Below are 13,010 nucleotides of genomic sequence, written 5' to 3'. Positions count from 1 at the left end.
CAGCTATTAATCGTTTATTTACAGTTGTTCGACATTTTTCTCGGCTTCCTGCGTCTGTTAAATCCAAATCCGATTGATAATAAATGCATTATTAATGTGCGTTTTTGTTTGTTTGTTTGTTTATTTGTTTTTTTGCTTGCGATTGGAAAATCGATGTTTATGTTTATAACTTAGCTCTATTAGTATCGTGAATTTTAATTAATATTGAATGAAAATACATTAATTTGTATATTAAAAACAATTGTTCGAGACGCAAGGAGATAACGATTATTACTTTTTACGTCGAGAATAGATGGCCTTTTTCGAATGCTGGTTTATCGCGAACAAAGTCTTGAAATATATTAAAGAGATATAAATATGAGTTGCGCACTTGTATGCAGAGAAATAATTTGAAATTTGATATGCTTTAGTGGCATAAGTCTCTAAAACATTGTTGTCCATTCTTACTTATCGACTTTATTGACCTATGATAAATAATATAATCCAAACATTATAATTAGTTTATTATTGATAATGGCGGATTAAATGGTCATCGAACAATATTCGCTTAAGTCATAGCAATGAAGCGGCGGTATAAATGAAGATACACGATCGGATTTCGTAGAATTAACTCTAGTCTAGTGTATAAGAACCTACCTTATGCATAATTATCCTTTAGCTTTTAATCGTAATAAATGATAATGATATATTAAATTTATGGTTAAGCTGATTTGAAGGTTGATAAAGACGAGGGAAAATGTGTCGTCGATGCATGTTTAGATTTGTCCATTCCTTTCTACGAAGTTTTCTAGAAATAGGATTTTATGGTTGTATCGATCTTCAAAAATTTGAACGGACAATATGTAAAATGAAGAAACAGTGATTTCTTATTGAATAGTTAGTATTTTCTTAATTGCTTCAAATTTTATTACCTGTGCACGTTCGTAATACTTAATAAAATAAAATGTCAAGACAATTTGTTCACGATTACATTTGTATCCGTCGCATACTGTATAATTTATTATACTACTGAAATATATGATAATAAAAGAAATTCGCTTTTGTCGCACAGATTATTGTCAGCATATCAATATAAATTTATTAGAATTTTCATTCATTTTGTGCGGAGCAAGATTTTGATATTTCCACCACATTACCAAGCATAAATCAATATTGAGCATCTTTCTACTTTCTTAACGATAATAAATATTTGCCATGATAAAAACTGTACTTATCGTCGTACATTTCCATTTTATCTGCATATTAGTGATTGTCGTTTTCGTTATTTATCATTCATCATAATAAATACGTGGAACTTTATAAGTAGCATTGATCATCTATCTCTTGTTTCTCGAGAATCGCCCGTAAACGATTATGCTCGATCGAACGTTACCCAGATTACATATTAAAGCTGTCGAATTAACATTATTCTTAAGATTTGCCACGAGAGCGCAACACACGCTAATCTATTGTACAATTACATGTCAAATCTCTTGGGTAATTGGCCTTATGCTTGCAATTTACCCAAAAACTTGCTCCTACGTGACATATAATATCGATGTACTCAGCTCCATTGTCATTTTCTCAACTCGTAAGCATTTAACGAAATGATACTCACCGTCCAAACTCGCCCAAGATGACAGCACCGATGCCAAGGAGGGCAACGGCGACGAGTATGTAGGTAGATATGCGAGTCTGCAGCCACGAGGCGCCCACTACCTTCAGCATGGCTCATCGGTAAGCTACCACCCTTAATGGTTTAAAGATAAAGAAAAAACGAACCCCCGTTTTTTCAACCCATCGATTACAGACGCCGACGCCTAGCTCGCGGCTTCTGCTGTTCAGAAGCTGCTCCTGCTCTCGTTAATTCTGAAATCAGAAGAATTATACAGACGCTTTATCGTTGCCATTCTCTTGTCGTTATATTTATTGTTAATATTATTATTTCTGTTGTTGTTTTAATGTGGTTATTTTACTAAATAAAAGCTCGTGTTTGTTATTAGTGGGTAGGCCACGAGCCATTATGGCGCGCAAACTTGGTGACAAATACTTTTCAGATTGGGAAAAACGACGTGACGATAATCGAACTCGATTGTTTCGGCACTCCTATTAGAACCAGAGAGCGAATAAAAAATATCTTACACTATGATGCGCGCACTGTGCCAAGTCGAACGCATTGGGTACCAACGAGCACGTCCCGTTCACCTAAGAATAATGTCATCCAAATAACCGAAGGATCGACTGGCAATTTGCGCAGATGAAAAAGAGAGCAGGATTATGGCAGGAAAGCGCTCCTCGGCGATATTAAAACGAAGCGATTGATTCAGGTTGATCCGCGTTCCCATTAGATATCGCGGATGCCCATTCGCGTGGGCACTCGAGCGTATCGCGGCGAGAGGTAACGAAATTAGAATGTAGACGATCTCAAGAGTTGTTAAGGGGAAGGAAGACTGTGCGATTAAGTTTTTGCCATCACTCCACTTTCCTACAATGCACCTGGCATTTTCAAATTCAAAAAGTATTATATCAAATATTATATCAAGTGCCATGCCCTTGGATAAGCATTAACGCCATTTTATTTGAGACGAATTATTTCGAAGCTTATAAAGTAATTATCGTAGAAAATATTGACTATACAATTGGAATAATGAATAATTATTAAATTAAATTATTTCAATCGTCGATAATAGAAATTCCCCCAATGGGAATACATGTTACATTTTAATAACAAAAAATGGATAATAAGTAATGTGCTGATTAATGTCGATTGAATAAAAAATCTTTGATGAATCTCTAGCAGTATTGTATTGGATATTTATTTACTATCATATTTTTTTATGTATACAATTTTTACTTTATTTTAAAATTATTTAGTTATAGCTACGTATAGAAGCTGCAATATTATGTAAAAATTTGCATAATTTGAAATATTAAGAAAGATATTTGAGCTGTAAGCAAAAATCATTGCTCCTCTCATTTATCTAATTATTCATAATTACATTAAAAAATTTTGGAAATATAAACAATCTATTTACTATAAAATTATAGTAATATCCATTAATTTATGCATTTTAAAACGAATATAAATTTTTTGTATGTCAAGTATGGAATTATAGAATGAATTGTAGCTAAACGGTACTACATAACACTTTGCTAATACAATATAAATACACTAGAAAATAAACATGTACAACCATTTGTACCACAGCGACACTTTTAACTCAAAGCTTCTAATTTATTTTTATTTACTAAAATAAAAGGTTGTTTGTGAAATATATTTTCATACGTTCAAACTGGACAATTTAGTATTTTATCTCTTGATATTCACTGAAATATCTATTTTAAACAAATATCTATCTTATGCACCGTATCGGTTTTTCTTTTTCCTTTCTTGCTCTCTCAACCTGTAGCTCAAACTATTTGTCACTCGCAAAATTGCTCTCTCGCTCCCTTTCTCCTCCTGATCTTCTCCTTTCTCGCCCCCCCCCCCCCTCCCTCCAACCCGCCCGCCGACCCCATCACTGTCCCACCAAACCGCCTCTCTCATTTATACAGACACGTATGCACGCGCACGTACTCAAAATATATTATTTATACAGATGGAAGTAAAATTTAATTAATGAAAATACATTACAACATTTGTTCGAAATAGATGATAAATTATTGTCTCTTATTTTTCTAAACAAAATTCTTAAATGAATCATAAAATATTTCTTTTAATCTATAATGAAATAAACGAATTGATATAATCAACATAAAATTGGTATAAACAAGATAAATACATACACTTGTAAATGAAAAGATAAATGCCGACAAATTAAAATAACAACGATATTGCGTAACTAATCATTTCCTTTGTAAATTAAAAATGTAACAGCATTTATGAGGATCATTGATGGTATATCAACTAGTCAAAAAAATAATAAATACAAAATTATACATTTGTCATTGCCGTTGCTGATTTAGATTAAAAAGAATGAAGATCGCATTATTGTCCTAATGTCCTAAGCATAATTTACGGATAATTTAATTTTTATTTAATATTCTTCAATATTTTTTAATATAGCTGTCCGTACATATTCTCATTTTATGGATTCATTTTTTATTATTACTCGTGTATCTAATAAGGATAATAAATGAGAATAATTCTTTAAATAATATACAACCGTGAAAAAGTAGATGTTGCATAGACTTTAACGGTAAATAAGCGTGTGATTTTTACAATATTACTTAACTAAATGTCCAAATATATATTTCTTACACGTGACCTATTATTATAAAATCACTGTTCAATTGATACTAAAAATAACTATTAAAAATACATAGTAAAACGAGGAAAAGTATTCTGCAAAATTGTTGAATTTTATCGAGGTGCATGTTGAATCGAACAGATTCATCTAAAGATATAACCATTAGTAAATAACATCTAATGGCTTAAGAAGTTTACGTGACTATAGAATTGTGACGTCACTCTAACTAATTAATGATGTCAGGTTCTAATATTCATTTGACATAAAGTAAAAATAAGTTTTGCTAATTTTAGCAGTTATTAGATTTATTAGATACGCCAATAAAAATTGCTATTGATAGTTAGCGAATAAGTACTTGTGATCAATGATACTTTAAATTATGATTAATTATTAGAATTTAAGGATGAACATTTGACAGTAATTTTTATTACATACCAAAGGGTGTGAACTAGCTTATTTTATTATTTTTTCTTTCGTAATTAAACAACGCATGTGTATTTACGACTATTTAGACATTAGTCGGTATTATTATATTTCAAAAATATAGGAAACACAGCACATATGACTATTATACATTTGTGCACAATAATAATTTCCATAATTTTATCATTACAATTACATATGTTTAATTGCCATTGTGTAGGGTAAATAAGTTTAAGACGCCGTTACTAAGCTTATATATTAATTATGATATAAATTACGGAAAAAAAAAAAAGAAAAAAATTATTAAAGCAAACGTATTTTGGTTATTAAAATTTCGTTGTCATTGATGTAAAACATTTAATTCGGCTCGTGGTCAAACAATAAAATTAGAAATTTACAAAGCTTTTTATTTCGGTTAAAATGTTATTGTTGGATGTATTTGAATATCACACATGTGTAATAAAATACTCAATATTTTTATCTTTTATACGTTTAGCATGAAAGCAGTTGAACATAAAATTACAGACAACAAAGAAGAAGTTGACACATTAAACGCATATAAAAATGAAATTTATTTTACAATGAATAATTTCGAATAAATGAAACTTATTCAATTGAAATATTAGTTATTCGCTATTATTCGCTACCGATAACATCACTAATCTGTAATGTCAACAACATTTCCCATTAAATATTCGAATATTAGTGTACTTAAATCCTAAATTCGCGAAATACAATAATGTTAACGGACAATTACGAGAATAATTAAAAATACCTACCGGGATATGTAGAAAATTCGAGATAATACTGTATATGATATGAATAATGATGGCGAGAACCTTATTAATGTTGAATCCGCCTTGCCTCGACTTTTCGTATAAAGATCTCCTTCACTATTTACGCGAGAAAAGTCGTACATGAAATTCAACATTATATGCCTTTTCATTAAAACACGAGGAAAATTACTCGATCCCGAGTTTGCGCACGATTCTCACGAAGTACACAATTTCATTGACGAATCGTTATAAAAATGTAATAGAAGCGCGTAGTTGATGCTTTAGCTCGTCGGCAAGTGTCGACTGGCACGTTAGACACTTCAACAAAGCACAAATTATCCGCACAATCAATGGCTTACGAATACATTTACTTGGCCATTAGAAAATGCCCCGAATACACGGCGAGAACCGGAGAATATTAGGTGCCAACCGATCGCCATTCGCTATGATAACGCTTTTTGAAACTTGTTGATACATGTTTTTCGAACAAACCTAATGAGAATTTAGAGATATTAGTTATTTATTTTACGCGATAATTAATTGTTCTTGGAATTACATATTGAGCAAGTAAATATGCTATTTGCTCATTTGAAAATTGCCTTTATTCTTATGTATTTGAAGAACATCATATTATATATCATTAGGCAGCTTATGGCGTATTCACGATAATCATCTTCGTTCGCGTGTTCATGTGCGCAATTCTTTATTAATTAAACGGGATTTAAATTTCATCTCATTAGCATTAATACAAAAATAAAATCATAGGCATTAAATTCCTATCGAAAGTTCGTTTCTCAATTTGTCCAGCAATAATGAATGTATTTAAATAATAGTTTTAAAATGATAATTCAAAAAACAATGCCACATACTCTTCAATATTAATTAGAACAAACAGCTATAAATTCGAAATTTTTACGTTTAAATGAATTAATTCTGAAATTTATTTTGCAATATCAGAGTCATCTTTCAAATACAACTATCGAATAAAAAATTTTCCAAAAATTTTTATAAGAAATTTATAAGAAATAACAATATAATTTTGTAAATATGAAGGAGAAAAATTTAATACTAGAGATAACGATTATTTGATTTACCAAGTAATGCCACAATTAACACTACGTAACATTCCAACAGTCACTCTCGCCAAGTCTGTGTACGAGCACACGGAACCTTATACACTACAATGATCCACGCACACTCGTTAAAACAATTAAGACTTGTATAATAAATTTATTACTTTTAAAGCTCACCATTAAGAATTTCAAATTACTGTCAAGTATTTTTACAAATTTCATAAAAATTAGAGTCAAAAAATGAAAAAAATAAAAAAAATTCAAATTAAACTGAATTATTTCAACACTTTCCATAAATATATATATTATAGAAATATAAATGTTAAATGATAAAAAATGATAAAAAGTATACATTTTATTTGTTGTCCGTTTTAATATAAATATTAAATTCTAGGCATAATTTTTTAATTGTTCACTACATCTTAAAAAGTTTAGTAAAAATTTGAAAGAAGCTTCTTTCATACAACAATCTCTATTTTTAATTATTGATAATTAAGTCAGAATGTCGCTTAGATTAGTTTGAAAATATATTTTGCAAAAATTGATTTTCACTTAGCGCAATAAAAAATCTCATAACAATATAGAATGGAACCGCTGTTTTAATTTTTAAATCAATATTATTATTTCTCTAATGTCTCGTGTCTATTTTTCATAGACGAGCCTCTAATATGCCATGAAAAATTATCTCGTTATGTTGTTTGATAAGCATCGATAATAAATAATAACATAAATTCAAGTTTAAAATGAATTTGTTAATGAATCGAAACTAATTTGTAGTTTATATTTTGTTTTTATGGAATTTCATTGTCATGCGAACATTGTAATAATCTTAGGCGCATAAAACCATTTGCATGAATTTTTTATTCAATACAACCATGAAGATTGTGATATTAAAAATTTTTCATTTATGTCTCTAATGCGATTTATTATATGTCATAACTTGTTGTTTTTTTTTCTTCATCTTTTTTTTTTTTTAAATATGTCATATCTGCAAAATTATTAAAACTGTTGTTCAAAGGATACACGCAAGGATACACATAGATTTACTCATTAATATACATAGAGGGAGTCTATTCTTATGAAATATCCTATGATTTAATATATAATTTTAATGACTAATATTGGTAGAACAAAATTAGTTTTTAATTTATGGAGATATGCGAATTGTGACAGATTAATAAGTTTTATGCTTTATTGTCATTATTAATAAACGTGATGTATAGAAACGTGTTCGCGGTTTAACGCAGGGACTACCGTACGACATTTATTACATTTTAATCGCAATTTTTCATCTAGAATGTTCTATGGTTCGTATAAGGTCTACTATTTTATGTAGCTTGAAATATATTTATAACTTTTTGGAATTATCATTTTAAAAATTTGTCTTGTATATAATGTTCTATTACTAGCACACTTTTAGCTTCTTCGTAAGCAATATATTCAGTGCAAATTGTTTCATTTGAGTTAAAAAAGAAAATAAAAATAAAAAAACCTCCTTAAAAAAATTATAAATAAAGAATAAAAATAAAATAAATAATATAAATTCATTAATTTTAGCTTATAATTAAAATTTTTTATTTAATGTTCTCTCTATTGAAATGTAAATACTGCATTTTGGCAAAAAATGACTTAAAAATAATTGTTTGATAGGTTTTTATTTTACATTTTTATATTATTATTTTATTATCAGATCTATTGTATATATATATATATATATATGATATATCATATCAATTAGATTATTTTTTAATGTCAAAATCATGTTTTATAAATCATTAATATTTATTAGATAAGATTTATTAATTAACCGTTCTATGAATTATCTATATAGTGATTTGTTAAATATTTCAACGAAATGTATACTTTTAACAATTTTTAACAATTTTTAACTTAAATAACAAGTTATTTCAATAAATAATTTCAAAAATTAATTGATTCCTATTACTTATTTAGTTATTAAGCTTTATTTTATAACGATCCATTCTTCACGGGTAATAGAATTTTCAATAGTATGTCGTATAATGATAAATATAAGAGATAATAAATGAATTAATTTATAATAAAGACAAATGCAATTTGAAATAGTTTTCCGTAGAGAAAAATTAGCTTTTTATTATATGACATTAAAGTTGTATTTTTTATTTATATTTAATATTAAATATTTATATAGCTGTTACAAAAAAAAAACAAAAAAAAAAGAAAACACGTAATTTAGCATAATGAGTTGAATAATTATATTATTTTCAAACAAAATTCGATTATGAGGCAAAGATATTTTACAAAAATTAAAAAACAACTCATTTATCAAATCAAAATTATTAAATTGAAGTTGATGTTGGATCGAAAATACTTTAAATAATATTAAGAAATTGATGTTATATATATATATATATATATATATATATACATATATAATTGAAGATCAGTTAATATGAAACTTATTAACGTGTATTGTCGAAAATTTTTATAATAATTAAAATGAGTGACAAAGTGACGTGAGACTTTTATTTACCAAATGAAAGAAAAATTAAAAAATTACAGCTTGTAGATAGTATATGTGAAATTAGGAGTTGAAATGCTCATATTTAGTATTTCATAAGTGAAGTCTATGATTCGATTCTATAAAACAGTGACATCACGGCCTAATTATATGTGAAAATTCTTCAACACTCAATGCAATTAAAGAAATCTCGCATCTTAAAAATTTTTAAATCTGATTCGGTATAGATATTAATCTTAATAGACGCATTAATCAGAGAAATAATTTTCAATGTTATAAATACTTAATACAACATAAATTAAACTAATATTAATGTGCATTAAAATAATAAATAATAAATAATAAATTGTCACTGTGTATATATAATTCAATTTCACTTTAATAATTCTTTTGATAATTCATTGCATCCTAATTTATTGAAATTCCTTCGCCACAAAAGATTTATCAATCAACTTGGCAAATAAGGTACTGGATGACTTTATTCACGAAATTTATTCTTCTTTTATTCGTTTTATCGATCAAACAATACGATGCAACGCGACGCATACATTTTTTTAATAATAATACCTGAAAATTTTATCGACGATTTAAAATTTTATTTTAAAATCAAAGAAAAATCCCAATAGCGTTAAATAATAGACATCTTGAGGATTAGAATTGTATATTAAATTGTATCTCGTATGCGTGAAAGATCTTATTTATCTTCCATGCGATAATGTTTAATTACATTTATGATCTCTATATTATAATAATAATAATAGATAAATTTGCCATTTGAGTTTAAAATTGGGTTAAAAGGAACTTTTAATAGTCGAACGTCTCTAATTTTCAACGGCATTACAGCAAATTACAGCAAATTCTCATATTTTATAAGTTATCGGTTGTATAAAGTTGAATAAATAACGGACATTGTCGTCCAAGGCAAATTGTGTAAATGCCCTAGTGAATCGATGACGATAGAGGTCGCGGTGATAAGCGCTTTATCAAGAATTAATTTATCGCCGAGCAAAAATGCTATTTACTTAAGTAGCATTTTAGCTAAGCAAACGATAATTAAAGATTCTCATTGGGATTCACATAAAAATAACAAGGCACTCGAAAACCTCACGACTCGAAGCGCCCGCTATCTAGTCAAATGGATATTAATAGTGAGACGACGTCTATCAGATAAGCGGGAGAGCGAGAAAAATGTAATTAGAGTAATACGAGCTCGAGCGCTTCAACGTACCCCTAAAAGAAACTCTTATCGTAAAACTAACATGAGAGCGAAGGTAGAGGAAGATGCCTTGTGACAATGTTCGTCATTTTAGAGAGATGAGAAGTAGTTATCTCCATTGACTTGGCGCCACAACGAGGGGCGCTCCGTCTTTTATCAACTATCGATGGTCTTTTTCTTTGATGCGCGTGTCGTCCTCGTTCTCGCGCTTGTCATGTCGAGAGCTGCGCGCAGTCACCGTGAAGTCACGAGAGTGGAGCGAGTGGAGCATTTGTCCAACGACGATTGTTGAACAAGGAGCTGCTCCTCAGCGTCTCCCTCGAGTTCTCTTTAAAATTATTCCGGACCTTACTTAAGCGTCGAATCGATCACAGAATCACATCGGGCGAGTGTGGAAAGCCGTCACCTGGCCGACGATATCACTCGATCGTCGTATCTTTTCGTCGAGCTCAATCGATATTTCTCCAACGATTTGAGCGAATGGAATTATACATTTTGAGATTATCTCGTCTCGTTGTAGAGTGGATAATTGATTAGCGCTTCGCACTTCAAACGCTCCCTTTATCATCTTACTAACGGGAGATAAGAGAAAATGTGCAATTCTCGAGCTGCCTTGATTGCCGGCGAATGCCCGAGGGAACGGAAAACGCGACGAATTCATTACGTAAACGGATTTAATTACCACGTTAAAAGAAATAGTAATATCTGTATTCTTATAGAAAATTTGTTATCAACGCATTCACAAGTCATAAAATATAATTATTAAATGTATTGAATTAATATTTCGCAACAACTATAAGGAGATCCCTTGCATACTTCATGAGAATTCTTAAATTTTCCGGCTTTTTCGGAGGCTCTATCGTCCTTTTTCCATTTCCCAGTGAAAATCTTATTATGAATGAACAAATCCAATAAATAAAGACGTATGCTTGGGAATGCCACGCTTCACAGATGCCAACAAAATTCGGAAAGTTACAAATAATTTCAAACGAGCACTATAAAACCAGAGCGCGATCATTGGCATTGGCAGAACGCAAAAGCATTTTCTAACGCTTTTGTTTTTCTCTCTTAGATGGCTCAGTGCACAAGAGGCCGGGACGCAAGTATTCATTAATCATTGTCTTGTCTCGTTTCCCATTCACCGTAGGATTTTCTGCGCATGCGCGCTATTCTCGCTTCCAGGGAAATTCTTGGGAGTCGAATCGGCTTTTATCGTTTTTTCATTTTTTTGTTTTTTTTTTCGTTTTACATTATTCGACCAATCCGACGACCCGTTTACGTCTTTACGCGCGTGGAGAAGTTGCGAAGCGCATCGGCTTCCAAGAGATCTCGTTCCAAATTAGTACCCGGGTACGCCTAAGGGCTGCTTCCTTCATCGTTTTTCTTTTATTTTTTTTTTCTGTTTTGTTTTTATTTTTTCTGGCAATACGAAGATACGACGAGGCTCTATTTAACGGTGACTCCGCTGCTCGCTAAAGCCCCTTCTTCCGCTCGAAAATTACTAATTTCTCGCCAACGACACCGATAAACGTGCAACGGCGACACTCACGAGGAGAGCAACGGCGTCGGTGGCGGCAATAACGGCGGCGACGGCGACGGCGACGGCGACGGCGAGGGCGACGGCGGCGGTGGCCGTAGCGGTAGTGGGGGCGGCGACGAGAGAAAATCGCTTCTTACCCGAGGACACGCCTGCTAGCTGAGCCGAGCGATTTATTATTTATTCTTTAGCCATCCTTGGCAAGATCTTCGTCAAGAGGTTTTCAACGACGACTTCATCTCACTCTTATCCCGGGAGTGGCGCGTAACGGACGGCGTAGCAGATTCGGCACCGATTATCTCCGTAATAGCAGGATCCTCGAGAATTGACGGGAATTGTCGAGGACGATGCACGGGAACGTCGGCCTCGCGACGCTGCCCGCGGCGTCCACGTGTTCGGAAGTCGGAGTCGACGGCCGACGGAGGGAGGAGGAGCTTCGGGTGAGAGCGGAGGAAGACATACCTCGAGTTTGATAACTAGGCGCGTTGTCCAGCTGCGTGGATGGTCCGAAATAAGTCGGAGAGCTCGCATAGAGATTACATTCCTCGGGCTGGACGGTGTCGGACCTTGTCTGCCGCGTATTCCCGACGGCGTTCACGGACCCAGTTGCTCCGACACTGAAAGCCCAAGCGCGAACCACACGCTCGAATGGCTCTGCCGACACTGCCGCACCGCCCCAATCGAGTCGACCTCTTCCCCGCCCCCCCCCCCCCCGACCAACCAACCAACCGACCGTCCGACCGACCGATCCACCTTTAGCCGCGTGTCGGGCCTTTTCCCCGCGTGGTACGAGTCGCTGCGGCTTTACCGGCCGAGCACCTCAATCGCTCTTCCTCAAATTTTGTTACACCAAGTTCGCGCAACCGATCGCTATTGATCCGCGCTGGCCTACCTCGTACGGCCTAGCGGATTATGCGCCCCGCTGTTCCCATACAGGTAAGATCATCATCGGGCTTAACGTTTATTTAGGGTTCGGTGCTATCGTAATTATTGGTGATTAAAGCGCCTGGAAGCGCGAGTCGAGCGACCGCGAGAACTTTAGGAGAACCGAGGAAATCTATTTATGACAGGCTTTGGTGTTCGATTGGATGGGCATTTGCTTGTCGAGTAGGATGTCGGCTGTCTACGAGTCGATGATGTTTGCTTGGGATGTTAATTCAGCGCTGAAATATTGTCTCGAGATATTGAAGCGAGGGAGACCGGTGGATTTGTTTGTTAGCCAGTCGATGGAGGCCTGAGCAAGGGGTTGGAGTAAA

General features: G+C 32.7%; 1 protein-coding gene across 1 annotated transcript in view; it reads right to left on the bottom strand.

The window, feature by feature from the left end:
- The window catches only part of lama (phospholipase B domain containing lamina ancestor), a 21,087-nt gene extending 8,669 nt beyond the window's left edge, over positions 1–12,418 (bottom strand). The window contains 2 exon segments of the mRNA XM_011495499.1: positions 1,598–1,848; positions 12,217–12,418. Of these exon segments, the coding sequence (XP_011493801.1) occupies positions 1,598–1,707 (110 nt within the window). The 5' untranslated portion in view covers positions 1,708–1,848; positions 12,217–12,418.
- Between the last annotated feature and the right edge of the window lie 592 nt (positions 12,419–13,010).

The sequence above is a fragment of the Ceratosolen solmsi genome, unplaced genomic scaffold, assembly GCF_000503995.2.
Source record: "Ceratosolen solmsi marchali unplaced genomic scaffold, CerSol_1.0 scaffold1, whole genome shotgun sequence".
In the NCBI taxonomy this organism is placed as follows: domain Eukaryota; kingdom Metazoa; phylum Arthropoda; class Insecta; order Hymenoptera; family Agaonidae; genus Ceratosolen; species Ceratosolen solmsi.
Note: the sequence above shows the minus strand (reverse complement) of the source record. Positions and strands in the feature narration are given on the sequence as shown.